The sequence below is a fragment of the Aspergillus caelatus genome, assembly GCF_009193585.1.
Source record: "Aspergillus caelatus strain CBS 763.97 unplaced genomic scaffold BDV27scaffold_13, whole genome shotgun sequence".
Taxonomy (NCBI): domain Eukaryota; kingdom Fungi; phylum Ascomycota; class Eurotiomycetes; order Eurotiales; family Aspergillaceae; genus Aspergillus; species Aspergillus caelatus.
This window is the reverse complement of record NW_022475276.1, coordinates 65,027-82,476: the sequence shown is the minus strand read 5'-3', so window position 1 is coordinate 82,476 and position 17,450 is coordinate 65,027. Positions and strand designations below refer to the sequence as shown.

Here is a 17,450-nt window from a genome sequence, read left to right as displayed (position 1 = left end):
AAGCTGTTATGTAGAACGGTTACGAGGCTAGAGAATTAGACTAAATACGTTCTTGTCTAAGCGTCAACATGATGACTCATTCGGGCAGGAACGTCTTGCGGCAGGCTACCATTTACGTTGATAACACATACGTAGACATATGATATAAGTATTACCACTGTACTGACTTTGGTGTATCTGTCTATCCTCGCCAGTCCATATTGCCTGGTCTTCCTTTTCTTTACCAAGCACCACTACATCCACATCAGCTTAAAACGCCCTCTTATAGCTATATAAGCATAGAGCTATACTCCATATCAAACAAACTACCTTTATCGATTATTTAGCACTTATACATCATACCTTATATATACCCTTATACAATACATATAATGTCGGGATCCAAGTATTCGCGGACTGGGACCAACACCCACCCGAACGGAAAGAATGCGAAGGGGACACTCTCGCTCACAGCCCCATCCGACAAGGGGGAATGGAATACGAAGGATGTGGGAAGACAGGACAACGAGAGCGTTGAACTCTCCGGAGAGAAGGGCAACAGTCCACAGAAAGTTACGTTGCATATTATATCTCTTTATCTGCGGCAGCAAACTAACAACGGATGTAGGCCAATCTAACTGCCAACGCAAGAAGGGAAAGGGCAAATGGCAAAAGGTGTCTTTGTCTGGAGTAACAAATCCGGTGACTCCACATAATGCCTGGTCGGTCATCCTAGAGCCAGAGCAGGCAAAGATCCTCCAGGATTTGGAGGCATTGTGCCATTCGACGAACCCACACGTCGCTCGAATGCGCCACTGGGATGCTTCTCAAGTGCACGAAACCAGCCCGACTCGGCGATCGGTAGTCGCTATCGATTGTGAAATGGTCCAGGTGGGCCGTGGCCAGAATGAGGTAGTCCAGGTCTGCGCCGTGGATGTACTATCCGGGGAGATAGTGGTCGACAAGGGTGTCATTCCGACACGGCCTGTCACAGATTGGTGTACACCGTGGAGTGGAATGACACCAGGCCGCTTAGAGGATATGGAAAGGAAAGGCAAGACAGTGAACGGCTGGGAGGAAGCGCGGGCGGAAATCCTCAAATTTGTAGATGGCGAAACCATCTTGGTTGGGCATGCGCTTAAGAATGATACGCGTGCTTTGGGGATGAATCACACGAAAGTCCTCGATACCGCCACTGTTACAAAGCATGCGGTGACCAAGGAAATGGTGGGATCTGGTTGCAAGCGCACTTGGAAGTTGAAGACATTGTGTCGAGATTTCCTGGGGATAAATATCCAGCAATCCAGGAACGGACACGACTGTGTCGAAGATACGCTTGCGACCAGAGAAGTGTTGCTTTGGTGTGTCCGCAACCCGGACAAACTTAAGGAATGGGCGGCGGGGCAAAGTGCTACAGTAAGAGCAGTACCAAGCTCCTGCTCCTCCCCCCAGGAAAGGGAGGATAGCGTACCGGTCGAAAGTGTTGAAGATTGGTTGTAACACTGTTATAGAAATTTGGTACATTGGCATATTGTTTTGTTTAATGCTATACTGGAAATGTTGGAATTGTTGGTCGAGTGGGAACTTATTGCTATATCATATCGTCTATCTTGACATTTGTGGAATCATTTATTTCAGGTGGCAGTAGATTTATAGTTTTGACATCCAAGCAACGCCCTACTTCTTCATCACAGAGTTCTCCAATGTTCTCTCCTCATGTACTCATAAAGCTACATCTACCATTGTCCTGCTTGGTCACATTGGATTGTACGACTACGGCATGTCTAGCATGTTGCACGCATTCTGTTAAAAGGTCTGCCTGGACGGAATGACGACAACAACCGTAAATTTTGATAATGAAGATGATAGAGATTTGAAGACTGCTCCATCTGTCCGACCGGAAATATAATAGTTCGCGCAAATTTATCCAAATTCCGTCTCAAGCACCTCTTTACTGGATCACGCCTCCAGGGGGATGCAGTTGGCTTGCTCTCCTTTTAGTTCATCAGAGACCGTTCCACTTTTGGGGGAGCAGGATATTGATGAATACTATGATAGTAACATACAAGGCCGTGCACAAGTAGGATGTCATTAACGGAGTTGACGGACTTAGGGCTCAGAGCACAAAGCCCGATGTCAGACAAGCCTTCAATGAAATGCTTGATAGGGATGTTCGGGCGTTGTTCTGACCAGAAAGTGATTTAATCTTCCGATCCGAGGGTGCACTGCCTCTGCCTCCGCTACGATGGGGCTAATTACAAATTGAGAAGGATTTTGTTACCTGACCCTTAACGGTTATGTCGGTTACTATACACAGGTTTAGGTGGAGTTAGTGAGTGGATGCCAGATGGGGGCTAAAACTAAGTGTGGCTAAGCATCTGAGCATCATTGTTGGAATGGAAGCTCCCGGGAGACAGAAGCGCACATAGGGCTGTGGGAGGCTACGATGATTTGTGATCGTCGCTGCATCATCTTGTTTTAGAAAGAGGCAACGAATAGATGGTTGGAGCCCCACTCTTGCTCTTGAGTCAGCCCCCTAGGTTATTTTGGAAGACGGGTCGTTAGGGGTATGCGCCCTACGAATCGGAGTAGAGAGTGGAATTGTACGGTCGAATAGACCCTTGGAGAGCTACAGGCAGACGTAGGAGGCATGCGGATACTCCGGAAGATAGTGCTAAACTTCGTACCAATTTGTCTGGTCAGCAATGTGTCCGATATGTTTTGCATGTGGGCGGAAAAAGAAATGAGTGAGGAAGCATAATTTGTTCAGAGACCCGTCTTGAATAAGGTATAGATATTTCACCATAGAAGAAAGGCTTCAGGGAACCAAAAAGGTTCCGAGATATCATCATCATGGATTTGGACAGCGAGGGATGAGGCAGCTCCAGGGGCAAACACTTACGGCCATGTCCGTTGTTAACACACAGACCAGGTGGGCGTAACGGATGGGGAAGATGGGAGCCTCATGAATGACGTCTGAGCCTCAGTCTGGACGATTCTATACGGCTTGCAGCATAAGAATCTTGTTAGCATACCTTGGAAGGATCGAATACTTTGCGGAATCCTTCCGATGTCGCACGGTGGAGACCAGTCCTTAACTCCAACGAACATGTTTTCGCGAGGCTCATTGCTCTGATGGCCCGAAACTGTCCAGAATTCACAAATGGTGTGGTCCCGGTTGGTGATATGTGTAAACCTTTTGTCCAGATTCTCGCGTTCAAGCTGTTGAAATATGTGTTCAGACTAGGGCCGGCCCTATCCCTGTTTTCATTGTTTTCAGTGTTTTCAACCTGCATGGACCACGACCTTTTATCAAACTCTTATTGGCCACTGGTCTGAGATTGGTGGAACTGGACGATGCGGGAGAGATTTGTTAATATTTTTACACTCTGTCGCTATACTCCTTGAGGAACCAGATACTGGCAAGCAGGAGAACCAAAAGTCGAGAGGTCTTTGTACGCTTATCTCATACATGATGTTCAAGCGTCACATAAACTTGTCGACTCTTCGACATTGACTGATCACTCCTCCAATTTAAATCACACATAACTAGTTGTATGGTAATTGTTTGAATTATAGATCTAGGAAAAATGATATAATCACGAGGAGAACAAGAAACTGCAACTGGGCAGGCGACACAGGGGCGCTCAGTTAATATTGACCCTTGGAATCCTTACAAGTTAGATTGGCTGTATGCCCATCCCTTAGAACACTTATCTAGTATCGCTAGAGACACTTTCATGCCAAAAGTACCTACTACACGACACGTATTGGTGTGGATCGTTGAGTAAGCACTTTTTGTGGGAAAGGTCGGAATCAGGTAATCATCCAGGGGTTGAATCTTGGCGCTATGTAAGCTACACAATCAAGCTACTAGTGGGAACAAATCTCTTTTTTATAAAAGGTGATCCAATTAGTTCGCAAAGAGCGGTTATCCATGGTGGAGAACTGAACAGACTATCATAGCCCTGTCCAATCTGGCCCCCATGCTACTAACTTCGCCTCTACAGGATATGAGTCTTTTATTCGGCCCTGCCATTCAATGCGCTTATGTGCCAAGGCCAATAGGTCCAATCATAGAAGATAATTGACGAGCCCTGCGACGATCTAACAGGTGTCAATCCTGGCGCCACGCAACTACCAATGATCAAGCCTCTGTACTCTATTCGTCGTGGCGTTTATAATGATCGGGGGCGATAGACTTTACCCTGAATGAGCGTTAGCCCTGCTTCACCATGTGGGTAAAACAGGGGTTCGATGGCTATGGCGATGCTGCCTAGTGATCATCTCCATGGTACTTCCTGTTAACAAATGAGAAAACATGCGTATGGAAAGAATACTCAGCTAAACAAGCGACCCACAGGCGTGATTTGGCTTGGGCAGTGCTCCAACTGGATCCCCATTAATACCATAGCCACACCTGGGCTCCTAGACCATATAAGAAGGCTAGGCTATGCCTCTGTGATGAAGAAGGGATATCTTCACCATAGATAATCACAACCAAATATTGTGGGCGATGCTTTCGAAATCACCACTTTTCCTCGCCCTGACTGGGGCTCTGTCCGCTGTTGCTGCTCCCAGTGCATTGGCCCGGTCGGAAGAGCCATGTGCGAAAGTGAGCAGGTTATATCAGCAAGCTGTAAAGGAAAATGGTAAGAATACTATGCGTGCTGCGAGCATTGCCTCATTTTAACAATGTCTAGTGACTGAGCCTATTATGGTTGACGGAGGGCTCGCACATGAGTGTATCCAGTCCATGCCCTTTGACGCGCAAAAGGGAGCGAAATTTGTCTCCGAATTAACCAAATACATCCAGTTTCAGTCAACGATTGAACTTCTGGAAAGTGAGTAGCAACCTGTTGTCACCCGTAAGGCCGAGCTCTCTAACAATTTCCTACTTTAGACCCCCCAGCTGGATATCCCTCTTCCCCAACAGACCTCCTAGGAGGTATGGATGAGGTACTCGCCAAAGCTAGAAACAACCAATTTGCTAGCCATTACGAATTTGATAATGCTATTCTACAGGTTCTCCATTCTGCAAATGACGGGCATTTGGGTGGCATTTTGTGCTCAAACACAGTCTTTTACTTCAAGAACCTTGTATCCTTGATATCAATATCGTCTGATGGGGTACAACTTCCCCAGCTCTACACATTAGGTATGAAATGCGGACGATTACCGCTAAGAAGCCAGCTGACCATCACGCATAGAGGACGCAAAGGTTTTGCAAAAAGATCCCAAGAACATTTCTCCCATTGTCGCCATTAATGGCTACGACGCTCTGTCGTACCTGAATCAGTACGCGGAATCAGACCATTTCCAAGACCCTGATGCGAGATATAACCACCTCTTTCCTTCATACGCCCGTTACGTAGCCCAACAAGGACTGGCGGGCACTTGGACATTTAATAATGGGTTGTGGCCTGGCTATGCAGCCCAGAATCTAACCTTCGCCAACGGAACATCACTGGAAGTTCCAACACTTGCCCAGATTGCGCTGGAAGATTTCAAGTACGGCAATGGTAGTGCTCTCTGGGAAGACGTATGTTTGGCGCAATCGGCGTCGGCATCTGATGTCACCGAAGACAGTCTATCGAAGAGGTCCGAGACTGCTGGAAAGAAGGCACCAGCCATGTATCCAAAGCCTGCCATGCGTGATGAGTATAACACAATCTTAGGGTACTTCCTCGAGGATGACCTTGAGGATGTGGCCGTACTTTTCGTGCCTAGTTTCGAAACGAACAAGTATGAAGGCGATCCATTAGCGTTTGCGAACCACGCCACCGACTTTGTCAAGAAGGCGGTTGATGCCGGGAAGAAAAAGCTGGTAATTGACGTTTCCGGAAACCCTGGTGGTAACACTGCCTCCGGCTATGATCTCTTTCGAGTTTTCTTTCCCCAGACGGAGATGTATACAGCCTCTCGTATCCGCGCCCATGAGTCGGTCAACCTCATCGGACAAGCACTGGCTTCATTAACGGAGGATACGGATGACTATGGGGCCGAGGGCATTGCTCTGTACGATCTTGTTTCTCCGAATCAAACGTACCATTTCCAGTCATGGGAAGAATATTATGGACCCCAGCAGGTGAATGGGGCCAACCTCAGCCACATTGCCGCAAATTTCGACTTCAATGTGATATCTACCTGGGAACTTCCTATCCGTGGATATGGTCCTGTCAAGCTGAACGAAACTGCCACTCCTTTCGCACCCGAGGACATCCTTATTGTATGTTATTCAATTTTTATACAAAGGTGTATTGGGCTAACCCTTGCTAGGTGACGGATGGATATTGCACCTCAACCTGCACGCTTTTTACAGAGTTGATGACTCACCTAGGTGGTGTAAAGACTCTGGTCTTTGGTGGCCGGCCACAGAGCGGCCCTATGCAGGCAATGGGAGGATCTAAGGGCAGCCAGGTCGCCTCATCCGCTTTGATTGATATATGGGTCGAGGGGGCTAAGGCTCTTGCTGAGAAGTCCGCGCAGGGTGAAAAGCCATTGCTCAGCCTGGAGCAGCGTAAGGCTCTGGATGCCTCTGCTCCCGCAGTGGAGGAGCTTCCTTTCAACCTGCCTTCCCTGACTGTTAACTGGAAGAACTCGTATCTCCGCGAGAACCATGAGATCCCGGTCCAATTCCTCTACGAGCCAGCTGACTGTCGCCTGTTCTACACCTGGGAGAACTATAAGTCGCCTGCGACTACCTGGACGGCTGCCGCTCGCGCTTGGTGGGGTAATGGTACATGTGTGCCTGGCTCATCTGCGGCTTCTAATTCCACGGCGCAGGGAAGCCCTAACCACTAAGTTTTATGCCTGAAGCGCATACAGACCAACGACCACTCTAGATTTGCCTCTCATTTGGCACACGTTACAATTTTACGTTTAATATGATGTGATCGAAATTCGGTGGAACAAGCTCTCTGAAGACTCCTGCTTGTTTCCACCCACTTTCTGCTTTGCCTGTATAGATAGTCTCGGATTTGTATATATAGCCTTTCCACCCAACCTGATATGGTCAACACCAAAAGAAAGACGACTAATATGAGGATACGCTCGATACATACACATATAACCTATTGTAGTCCTCAACAATGTTGCTCCAGTGAGATGAAAACCAATTCAAGCACGGTATAGATAGAATGGGGCAATTTTGCTGTAGTCCAACCAATCTGACGAATCCCCTTACTTTAGACAAATTTGAAATGACACCATATTTATATGCATTTAATAAATCGTCAAGCGACCATTCGCAATTATCTACCTTATCGGCATGCCTGTCGGCTATCCGTTCTGTTATACTATTTGCTGGCAATTGGCCATGATCACGCAATTCCGAGAGATCTGACGCTTGCAGCGATATTCATCTTCCCCGCATGGTCTGACTCTCATAGATTATAAATCGGTTCAAGGTACGAAACTTTATAGTTATACTAGATTTACGAGCATACTCTCTAGAATCAAGGTCAAAAGTTAGTTACAATATGTGGAGAGTTAGCCGTGACGATTAAGAAAAGCATGCACTACACCCGGACTGTAACGTAAACAGATAATATACAAGCGGCCAGAGATATTATGATTTTATTAAGCGAAGGTCAGACTAAGGCGTCATTTTAATGCCGGTATCGCCATAGGATTGAGGAGCCAATCATCACCACAAGGCGTAAGTAAGATATCCATGAGAGACTAGTATAAAGAATGCAGTAACCCCCTCTCTCCAGCTCCGAGAAAGCCATTGCATAGACCGAGAAAGAATAATATCAAAGATTATCACAATGCCTGTTGAATTCATTAGTTTGACGTTTCCGAACGCCTCTACTGAGATCAAACCAATTCCTAATGCAACGATCGATCCAGAATATCTGGAGCGCTACGCGCGAAATCTAGATGACTATGCGTTCAACTACACATTGGTGCCCTACGACTCATCGTACTTCGACCCCTGGACAATAGGTGCCACTATCGCTGCCAAGACGAAGAATCTCAAGATTATTATTGCTCTTCGGCCAAACACATTGTACCCCACGGTGGCAGCAAAGGCACTCGCAACGCTGGACCAGCTCAGTTCTGGTCGTGTAGTTGTTCACTTTATTGCCGGAGGCAGTGATGCCGAGCAAGCAAAGGAAGGCGACTTCCTGACCAAGGAACAACGCTATGCCCGTTTGGAGGAATATATCCGAATTCTCCGTCGGGCGTGGGAGTCGCCAGATCCCTTTGACTGGGATGGTGAATACTACAAGTTCAAGCAGTTTTCCAACAAGGTTCGTCCTACAAAGGAGACTATCCCTGTCTCCGTGGGTGGGTCGTCCGATGATGCCTATCGTATTGGTGGTGCACTAGCCGATATTTTTGGGCTTTGGGGAGAACCCCTAAAGGAGACCAAAGAGCAGATTGAGAAAATCTATGCCGCAGCCGAAAAGGCTGGCCGGTCTGATCGGCCTCGCATCTGGGTGACCTTCCGACCCATCATCGCGGAGACAGAAGAGCTGGCCTGGGCGAAAGCGCACCGCACGCTAGATGCACTTCAGGCAAACCGACCCGGTGGCCAGGGTAACGCGCCTTCTCAGCCACAGAACGTTGGGTCTCAACGGCTGCTGGATATTGCGGCTCGTGGTGAGGTGCAGGATCGCGCCCTTTGGTATCCCACTGTTGTTGCCACGAATGCTCGGGGTGCATCGACTGCACTGGTTGGGTCTTACCAGACGATTGTTGACTCGATCTTGGATTATGTTGACTTGGGCGCGGAGCTGATCTCCATTCGTGGATATGATAACCTTAACGACGCGATCGACTACGGGCGATATATTCTGCCAACAGTCCGCGAGGCACTGCAGGAACGGGCAGCCCAATCTACGGCTTAGTTGGATCGCAGAGGTCTCTAGCTCTGACTGATACAGGTAGTGCTCTTATTCTTTGAAGCGCATGAACGACACTCTGCTGGGTGGCATATGTTTCTAGCTCATGCAATTCCTTTGTTGAACAGGGAGTTCAACACTGAGACCGGCTTATTGAATTAATACCTGATAGATGTACATACCCATCTAGTAAAGGCAAAACCAGGTCACAGAAACTTGTGTCGAGCCAGGTAGCGACTACTCTTTCTAACTTGCTATCCGACCATAGACTTGGATAAAGCTTTACTTTATGTTACAGGTCTACCACATGCTACCTTAGATTTTCACCATCTGAGGCGTAACGTTGTAATATTGTCTTCAAAGACACTTGAAATTTCTTTCTGCAGTATAACTTGCATTCGCACTTCCCACAAGCTCTGAAGGAATTGGTTCTTGAGAGTGGCATGATAAAACTGTACTTGGAGATGAATGGTGCCCTGTATGCTAGAAAAGAGACCCATTAGCGGCAGTACGTCCACCTTATGCGAAAGCTTTAACCACATTCCAAAGGCTTCAATAGTCTAATATCATACAATCGATCAGCCTATCTCCGTAGTACAAAATGGATTTCCCTTACGATGGCTCATTTCAAGTCTTGCTTTTGCTCAAAGTCCAGCACCGTGAAGCTCTTCACCCGACTCTCGAGCTTCACGGTACCAACCTGGTGAACAGAGAACTCCAGATCCTCACATTCATCATCCGAGAAAAAGAAAACTTTCTGGCCGGGAAGGAGCTCGTTAATGGTGACATGGAAGCCTTTGGGCAAGAAAGTCTTTGCGCAAACATCGGTCTCGGAGCTCTTCCAGTAACCGGTGGTGACTTCCCACGCGGAGGCGGCGAGAGGGAGGAGGGCGAGGGCAGCAGTAAACTTCATATTGTATTTATCGTTCGTGACGTGTGAGGAAGTCTGTTTGAAGAAAACGTCACTTGAAAAGCTCAAGAATGGTCAGGTAATTGCGAAGGTGGCTTGGAAGGCTGCATTTTATATAAGGGTATAGTGTTCTCTTTAGAACAACGGTACTCTGAATAATTATTTCCGCAACCGGCCCTTCACTGCTGTACTCCACTTGACAGACCACACACCTTCGTATCCATTGGTTGGGTTTTGTGAGTAGGACAGCAGGCAAGGGATGAAGCTACATTCTTGGCTGTTTTCGGTCGGGACGAACCCAAACTCGTTCCCGAAGGCCTGCTAAAAGTTATGAGTGACAGAACTTTATTAAACGTCATAATAGGCTCAGCTAATTCATAATAGGTCGTTTATTCCTCGTATGTTGCTCCCTAGACTCCAGTGGCAAGGATAGATCATTGTAGAAGACAGCCGATCGTGGTGTAACTCTGTTGACTAGTCTGTTTCTGAAAAATGCTATTATGTTGTACGCTAATCGCGCAGAGTATGGGTAGGAACGATCGACTAATGGCATTGTCTATCAAACGTAGTCTTTCTTCCAGCATCTTAGATACTGAACAATATGTAATCTCTGGCTCACGGTGGCAGAGTAACATTCGAACTTAAATTCAAGAAAAAGCTGCACCTCAGCCATTGACAGTTAAAAGTAATATACTATAGGCAATAACCAGTGTCCACTCAAATGGACTTTGTTGGGAAGACTGCAAGGGATGGGATGCTTTGAGGTTCGGTTTTGCTGCATCCGTCGAGAGGCTCAGCCAGCCACAACTTTCGCATTTGGTCAGGGGAATAAGGAACAAGGGGTATTGGTGCTTCTCTCTTCATTGTAGCTGGTGTGCCTCGACTCTGATTCAAGTGTGGCAATAAAGGGCTTGGGCTCGGAGTATTGCCAGGGCCTAGAACGCTCCAGCACAGTCAGTGAGCAATAGCTATATTAACTGACGATGTATAAACTACGCTATGAAATGTAGATACAAGCGTTAAGTCGGAACACAGATTATCAATCTCAATTGAACAGCAACCCGTATATACCGACAAGCCCTGTTTGCCAATGAAGCGTTACTCCTTCCACTCATCTCTGCCTAACCTTACAATATCAGCTTGTTCAAGGACCCAGTATTTTGATGGTGCCTTCCCCTCTTCCACCATACGAGCAGCTGCAACAGCTGCTCTACCAATGACAGTTTGATCCTGACCTGCACGTTGAAATCAGTACCCAGAACTTCAAAGGATTAAAATGCGATCAGGCTAATCATACCTATCATGTCCTGCACACCTTGTCCAAGTTTATTGAGATTCTGAACAATGTTCTCCAATAACGCAGCTTTGGGCTTTTCCCTTTGAAGGATCAACCCAGGCCTCAGGACAATACTATGTTGAAACTCGAGCTCCTTTATAGTATCCTCCACGCCAATCTTCATCTTCGAGTAGGGGACATAGCGAGAGAAAAAGCCCCTGGTCCCTCCACTGGAGATGAACACGTACGTCTTCACTCCTGCCGCCTTGGCTGCTCTGGCGTTGTCTATGCATAAGTCGTGGTCGATCTTCCATTGATTCTCAATTCCGCCGGCTGCAGCCCTCGTGGTGCCGACTGCGTTGAAGACTATTGATGGCTTTGGGGAAAGGGAGGCAATCATGTCGCCCCATTTCGAGCTGTCACCTTCTTCCAGGGTCTGTAGCTTGGGAGACTGTGCATTCGGTAATCTTCTTGACACAGTTTTGACGGATGAAAATGCGTCTGAGGCAAGGAGTGTAGCGAGGATCTGGCCGCCCACTGCCCCTGTAGAGCCAAAAACAGCTGCCGTCGTCATAGTGAATGGTGTTTGTCTGTAACGACTCTCCGTCTGAAACAGAAAGTCTACTGTTAGAAGTGCAGTGAGAGATGATGCTACTTTACATTAAATAGACAGAGGAAACAGGTAGGTAGCCAACGAGACGTCATCAGTGCCAAGCTCCCGTATTCAGATTAGCTTATGTTATCAGTCATAACTAGCTCGGCATAAACTAAAGTACAATGCTTGGCTTGGAGTATGCCGAGGTAAAGGCATCTTGTTTCCTACAATTATTCAGTAGATGTTAGATAGATGTATTCTACATTTTTCACCTAAAGCGTATGAAGGACAGAAATGGAAGATCATTTATTATGATATTAATAGTACCTGAAAGCGGTGGGTATTAGGTACTCAGCCCTTGCCAAGTCGGAGGATATGTTCTGTCGGAAGGTGTGATTACTTGTCTTGTATGCAAGGACGACGTTCGTCCGTTGAAGTTAAAGGCAATCCTAAATGTGACAAGGGGCACCTCAATCGATGCGACGTAGTCGGTATTTCTGAGCATGGAATCAACACAGGTGTCTTATATCAAGCCTATTATAGGCATACATTTGTGGACAACTGTTATGGACTGCTATTACTCCTATGCCAGCACAGGAGTCCGCGACGTACTGAATTATTTATTCTGACATTACGTGGCCATTATGATTCCCGAGCATGGTTTATATAAGGGTGGTATCCTATTCTGGTACTTAAAGATGCTTTAGAAAATTGAGAACTGGGATTGGAAACATGCGTAGATAACCGCGGTTAGGGGGAACGTCCACCCAATATATGCCGTTAAGCGCCGTAGCCCACAATGCCTCTAATAAACCTCGTATTATTATAGGTCTTTTTATCCCAGCTTTTTGTCTGCCTGCGCTAATGGAAGTCCTTGTTGCAGATTCATGTCAAGTTGCCACCAGCCCGCTGTGTTACTCGACTATTGTTGGACTGCGTACCCACATTGGGTAATAATCCACAACTGTGACGAATGATATCTCAGGAACAGAAGCTGATGGACTTCCAGTTCCTTGACTCGTCACTTGGCCCTCATAGAGTTGATGTACTGACGATTCTCTAGCCAGTCTTGTAGTGCGTGACGGCGCGCGCGGCGGCCTCAAATACTTGCTGAACTCCCTCCAAGGTCGTAGCTGAGCATTCGAGGTATTGACTAGCCCCGATCTGACGACAAACCTTGGTAGCCTGCTTGCGGGTGACCTGCTCTGTTGCCACCTGGGAAAGCGCTTCACTCGTCTTCGGCTTTTCATCAGATCGCAAATCCTTCTCACGGCCCACTAGCTTCGTCATCAACTGCGAGAATGCATTGCTCGCTTTCGGATTTTGTTCGCAACGCAGATCCTTTTTACAGCCAACTAATACAGTTGGCCTATTACCACAGAGACGCTGAGCTTCTGGGGCCCATTGTGTCTGCACATTTCTCAGGGATTGGGGCGAATCGATACAGAAACAGATCAAAAGAACATCACACAGATGGCAGGAGAGATCTCGAAGCTTGCGGTATTCTCCTCGATTACCAGTGTCCCAAAGAGCAAGCTGGGTCTGGCTCCCCGGGATCGGGGAGGTAACCTCGTGAAGATCTAACAGAGTAGGTAATTCGCCGCTCGCGGGGCTGCCTTGAGTGAAGGCAAGAAGGAGACTTGTTTTTCCACAGCCTGTATCACCGACTACCACAAGTTTGCGAGTAATATTGCTCATGACGAAGTACCTTCATCGGTTTGAAGGGGTTCATCTGGAAAACAGGAGGTTCCGCTTGAGGGAGAATTTCAGGCGGGATGACTCACACCCCGATATGCCGAGGTTAAACCGTGCGATTCTGTTATGCCTCTAATAGTCAACGCGAGTCAGTTATCGCTGGCTTTATCGTGAGGTTTATGGTGTACGGAAGGTGATTATATATATTTCTAAAGTATTACCTCTTCAGCCATCATAAAACAATCCATGTTCACTAACCAGTGGGGCAGGTGTGCCGAAGCTTAAATAGAACAATCTTCTGGCCTCATTTCTATTGATGGGACATATTCATACCGTGATCAGGGGAATATACAATGAAGATTCATACCTAGTACGGGTGTCTGTGATTGGTTCCTTTCCGAGTCCGGATGAGTAATCAATATTCGACCCGAATTTCGGGTCTTCACCTGGAGGTTCAGTTTCATCTTGTCTCCGATTTGAAGTCGCAGCCAAAGGACCTACTACGTTGACCAGATATGCCTATGCAACCTTTAATAAAAAGCAATGTAAACCAACCCAGAATTCGTCGTACCCACTCAGGTTGTCGACCATGCCGTAAAAGAGGAAAGCGGGTCAGTGAGCATCCTACTGCCGATATCAGGCATCTTCTGAATTGAACTTCTTCAGTGCGACGAGGCAAGGCCAAGCTGCCAGGCCTGCAAAAGGCTGTCACTGGATTGTAACTATGGTATCGACTATACTTTCCGTAACTTGGACGGGGCACTGTTCCAGCGGCAGCCAGCAGGTCAAACAACCTCAACTCGATCAAGCCCGATTTCGAAACGGAGTACGGCGAAGCGTGTGCTAGACCCTAAAATCAAGATTGGCATGCTCAATCACCTGAGCAGACTGGAGACTCCTAGTGTACCACTAACTGTTAGCACGTATCATGAGATAGAGGTCAGATACTTGAACCATTTCCAAACCCATGTGCGCCATCTCCTTCCGGCAGCTTCTCTGGAATTTATCAACAGATCCCTGCAATCACCGGCATTGCGATTCGCTGTGCTTTGCATATCAGCATCCAACCTCTCGATGCTCAACTCAGGAGTCCAGAATCGCATCTTACCAAATGATAGCCGGAAATCTGTTCACAGTCCACTCGTCAATGGCTTGCATCACAGTTTTGCCCAGAAATATCACGATCTGGCGTTCTGGAACTGCCGGGCTGCGGAGGCAGATGAAATAAAAAATGAAGCACCTGCCTTACTTGTTGCGCACGTTCTTCTGGCTTATTATCACCATGCATCGACCGATCATTTACAATTTCGAATCGCCGTGAGGGATGCTGTCCGATTCGTTTTGCAGAGCAGAACGAATATCGTCGATTCTGCAGATGGTGTTGACTCCTTGCAAATGTGGTACCGTCTCTGCACATCTCACCGACCAGCGAAGCCACCTGCTCTCCTCCTTGAAGGGGAGGGAGCTAGTTCCTTTGTGCCAAATCTCCTTCCGGATGTTACTGAGCATCTCTATCTCAACTGTATTTTGGGCATGAGTGTAAATGACCTCATTCATGACATCCTTATCAAGACACTTGAAATCCGGACAAAGCTGATGGTGTTTCGTTGCGTAGCAGCCATCCGTCAGGTCTCTGAGACATCGAGAGACATTGGTCCTCTTGCCCATGAGATGATGAATAAAATGCTAGGACGAGAATGTGGACCGGATGAATATGTGGAAGCCCGCGATAGCTTTGTCCGCGGCTCAAATCTACTAGGTCTGTTGGATGTGCAAAAAGAACGCCTGAAGGTGTGGCGATCTCGACTCAGTCCGGGCCAGTTGCAAACACAATACGGCTCTATTTCCAGTATACAAAGCCAAGGGAGCCCTGAAGATTCACATTTACTCACTAGCCAACGTATTCAGAACCATCGAGATGTCATGAACGCCTTGTACTGTTTACTGTGCGAAATGACATTCGAAGAAGCCAAGCAAGCTTTCACGTCGCACCACACGTCTACAGTTGTTGGAATCGATCCTTCAAATCCGATTGCCAACATGGCTTACAGCGCATACCATATTGCTGATAGTCTTAATCTTGCCGTGTCAAATACGTCGGACGTTTACACGATGAGTCTAGCGGAGGTATTGCTGCAACTTGTGTTTCTCTGGCGTTCGGATGAGCTGTTTCACTACATTCTGGATATTCTGTGGCCACGGCTTGAGGCACATGGGAGGGGATATGAGCACTCCCACTACCCTACGCATCTTGTCAAGAGGATTATAACTCAAGCTGCAGTATACTGGGAGCAGGGTCGAGTTGTAAACTTTGCTCTGCCGGCAGTCGCCGAGGATACATCGAAATTAAAACTGTTGGATATTGATCATCCGGTGGACCTGGTGGTGTGTGGGTACAACACAGATGGCATGTATTTCATTGAGAAAGGCCCGCTACCTTGATGTTTCTCTTGAGCCAATACATGCTATCAGGACTAGTACACCTGTTATGTACATGCCGCTATATCCCTTACAAACTTGCTTCAAGCACTATATTTTGTGTTACCCCTCCCTGGCGAGATCGGTGCCAACCGGTAACCTAACGGAAAATCGCGCAACTCCACGAACATTTCTAGCAGCCAGGTACTTGGTGAATTAGCTCATTCGGGATCCACTTTAACACTCATTATGATTTCCCAAGATGTGGAGGTTTTGGAGATGCGCATGGCGCTAGTCCTATTTGGGATATTTTTTACGCCCGTATTGCGCAGTACGATTGTGACGATTGGTCTAACCGTACTTAGTAAAGTATTGAACCGCCGGGGATATGTCTAACCTGCCTTGGATATTATTTACGCCGGTATTGAGATTACCGGATTGTTACCATGGCCTGAGGTTATGCAGATTGGGAAGACATACGCAACAGTATTTAAACACTCTCGTTAGCCCTCCCAGGTTTGAGTAGTGCAAGCATCTCTCTGCAACGCAACTTAAAGAAAAATGGCTCGTGCTGTATGGACCAACCTTCTTTCGGACGACTCTATCCGGAGGTCATCGCAAACCCTATCGGCCGTCGCAGGCAATGCGTATCTATACGGCGGGGAGCTGCGGCCTCGTGAGCCGGTGGACTCGGCTGTGTATCGCATCACCCTAGACAACAGTGAGAATATATAATTTAGCATTGAAGGACAACGGAATGCTAATATTTTATAGAACAACCTTCAGATACCAAAATATCCACAACCACTAGCACGTCGGAGAGCCCACAACCGAGAGTCGGGTCTGCCTCAACCACGATCGATGGCAAAGTATATATCTTCTCTGGTCGTGGCGGCACTGCTATGGCTCCGATTGAAGAAGCCGGTTCATTTTGGGTGTTTGACCCAAGTACCAGCACCTGGCTACAGGTGAAGCCCGCAGATCCTCAATCTCCATACCCAGCGGGACGCAGTTACCACGCTCTCGCGAGCAACGGCAAAGACACTATTTTTCTGCACGCCGGTTGCCCCGAAAAGGGCCGGCTCTGTGATTTGTGGGCATTTGACATTTCCACTCGTCAATGGCGAGAGCTAGCCCCCGCCCCTGGGCCAGAAAGAGGTGGCACATCCGTTGCTTATGCGGAGGGGAAGCTTTTCCGGATGAACGGCTTTGATGGAAAGACAGAACAAGGCGGTGCATTGGATGTGTATGACCCGGAGAACAACACTTGGAGCACCATTACATACTCGACGGATGGAGTTTCTGGTCCGGGTGCGCGTAGTGTGAGCTGTTTGCTGTCGCTCAAAATTGCGGGGAAGCCGAGCCTTGTTACTATGTTCGGTGAGCGAGACCCTAGCAGCCTAGGACACCAGGGAGCAGGTAAAATGCTTTCCGACGTGTGGATCTTTGATATCAAGACTGGAAAGTGGACGGAAGTACAAGCGGATGGCGAAAATGCCCCCGAAGGTCGCGGATGGTTTGACGCCGATGTGATTACAAATGCTTCAGAGGATAGTATTGTTGTCCATGGTGGACTAGCTGAGTCGAACAACCGGCTCGGAGATGTATGGCGACTGGACTTTTGATACGACAGCTAGTCTTCTGTGATGCCGGATAATTGTCAGGATAGGACTCTACTTCCCAGATTTCTCAGCATACATTCTTTCTTTTCCCCCATCTTTAGCT

General features: G+C 47.5%; 8 protein-coding genes across 8 annotated transcripts; 5 read left to right on the top strand and 3 right to left on the bottom strand.

The window, feature by feature from the left end:
• The first annotated feature begins 166 nt into the window (after positions 1-166).
• BDV27DRAFT_121054 (ribonuclease H-like domain-containing protein) lies at positions 167-1,675 on the top strand. The gene is made up of 2 exons (XM_032065268.1): positions 167-552; positions 608-1,675. The coding sequence occupies exons 1-2, from the start codon at positions 372-374 to the stop codon at positions 1,477-1,479; spliced, it is 1,053 nt and encodes a 350-aa protein (XP_031932365.1). The 5' UTR covers positions 167-371; the 3' UTR covers positions 1,480-1,675.
• Positions 1,676-4,495: 2,820 nt separating this feature from the next.
• Positions 4,496-6,824, top strand: BDV27DRAFT_165827 (uncharacterized protein; the record flags this gene model as incomplete). Its single annotated transcript, XM_032074035.1, has 6 exons — positions 4,496-4,631; positions 4,683-4,823; positions 4,883-5,137; positions 5,190-6,208; positions 6,259-6,718; positions 6,808-6,824. The coding sequence occupies 6 exons, from the start codon at positions 4,496-4,498 to the stop codon at positions 6,822-6,824; spliced, it is 2,028 nt and encodes a 675-aa protein (XP_031932364.1).
• A 927-nt stretch (positions 6,825-7,751) lies between these two features.
• On the top strand, positions 7,752-8,837 carry BDV27DRAFT_165826 (LLM class flavin-dependent oxidoreductase; the record flags this gene model as incomplete). The annotated part of the gene is made up of 1 exon (XM_032074034.1): positions 7,752-8,837. The coding sequence occupies one exon, from the start codon at positions 7,752-7,754 to the stop codon at positions 8,835-8,837; it is 1,086 nt and encodes a 361-aa protein (XP_031932363.1).
• Positions 8,838-9,261: 424 nt separating this feature from the next.
• Positions 9,262-9,787, bottom strand: BDV27DRAFT_14041 (uncharacterized protein). Its single transcript, XM_032069651.1, has 2 exons — positions 9,448-9,787; positions 9,262-9,391 (listed from the first exon to the last, which is right to left on the bottom strand). Exon 1 carries the CDS (start codon positions 9,742-9,744, stop codon positions 9,454-9,456), a length of 291 nt encoding a protein of 96 aa, XP_031932362.1. The 5' UTR covers positions 9,745-9,787; the 3' UTR covers positions 9,262-9,391; positions 9,448-9,453.
• Positions 9,788-10,442: 655 nt separating this feature from the next.
• On the bottom strand, positions 10,443-11,691 carry BDV27DRAFT_121051 (protein fmp52-2, mitochondrial). The gene is made up of 2 exons (XM_032065267.1): positions 11,039-11,691; positions 10,443-10,976 (listed from the first exon to the last, which is right to left on the bottom strand). The coding sequence occupies exons 1-2, from the start codon at positions 11,589-11,591 to the stop codon at positions 10,840-10,842; spliced, it is 690 nt and encodes a 229-aa protein (XP_031932361.1). The 5' UTR covers positions 11,592-11,691; the 3' UTR covers positions 10,443-10,839.
• A 612-nt stretch (positions 11,692-12,303) lies between these two features.
• BDV27DRAFT_121050 (Rho family protein) lies at positions 12,304-13,333 on the bottom strand. Its single transcript, XM_032065266.1, has one exon. The coding sequence runs from the start codon at positions 13,308-13,310 to the stop codon at positions 12,672-12,674; it is 639 nt and encodes a 212-aa protein (XP_031932360.1). The 5' UTR covers positions 13,311-13,333; the 3' UTR covers positions 12,304-12,671.
• A 477-nt stretch (positions 13,334-13,810) lies between these two features.
• On the top strand, positions 13,811-15,749 carry BDV27DRAFT_165824 (Zn(II)2Cys6 transcription factor domain-containing protein; the record flags this gene model as incomplete). The annotated part of the gene is made up of 2 exons (XM_032074033.1): positions 13,811-13,918; positions 13,974-15,749. Exons 1-2 carry the CDS (start codon positions 13,823-13,825, stop codon positions 15,747-15,749), a joined length of 1,872 nt encoding a protein of 623 aa, XP_031932359.1. The 5' UTR covers positions 13,811-13,822.
• A 266-nt stretch (positions 15,750-16,015) lies between these two features.
• On the top strand, positions 16,016-17,405 carry BDV27DRAFT_165822 (Kelch repeat protein). Its single transcript, XM_032074032.1, has 2 exons — positions 16,016-16,446; positions 16,500-17,405. Exons 1-2 carry the CDS (start codon positions 16,287-16,289, stop codon positions 17,348-17,350), a joined length of 1,011 nt encoding a protein of 336 aa, XP_031932358.1. The 5' UTR covers positions 16,016-16,286; the 3' UTR covers positions 17,351-17,405.
• The last annotated feature ends 45 nt before the right edge of the window (positions 17,406-17,450 follow it).

Coding starts and splice junctions, on each gene's coding strand:
- BDV27DRAFT_121054 (XM_032065268.1), top strand. CDS start 372: ATGTCGGGATCCAAGTATTCGCGGACTGGGACCAACACCCACCCGAAC. Junction 553..607: donor GGGCAACAGTCCACAGAAAG/TTACGTTGCATA, acceptor CAACGGATGTAG/GCCAATCTAACTGCCAACGC.
- BDV27DRAFT_14041 (XM_032069651.1), bottom strand. CDS start 9,744: ATGAAGTTTACTGCTGCCCTCGCCCTCCTCCCTCTCGCCGCCTCCGCG.
- BDV27DRAFT_121051 (XM_032065267.1), bottom strand. CDS start 11,591: ATGACGACGGCAGCTGTTTTTGGCTCTACAGGGGCAGTGGGCGGCCAG. Junction 10,977..11,038: donor AGGTGTGCAGGACATGATAG/GTATGATTAGCC, acceptor TTCAACGTGCAG/GTCAGGATCAAACTGTCATT.
- BDV27DRAFT_121050 (XM_032065266.1), bottom strand. CDS start 13,310: ATGAGCAATATTACTCGCAAACTTGTGGTAGTCGGTGATACAGGCTGT.
- BDV27DRAFT_165822 (XM_032074032.1), top strand. CDS start 16,287: ATGGCTCGTGCTGTATGGACCAACCTTCTTTCGGACGACTCTATCCGG. Junction 16,447..16,499: donor TCGCATCACCCTAGACAACA/GTGAGAATATAT, acceptor AATATTTTATAG/AACAACCTTCAGATACCAAA.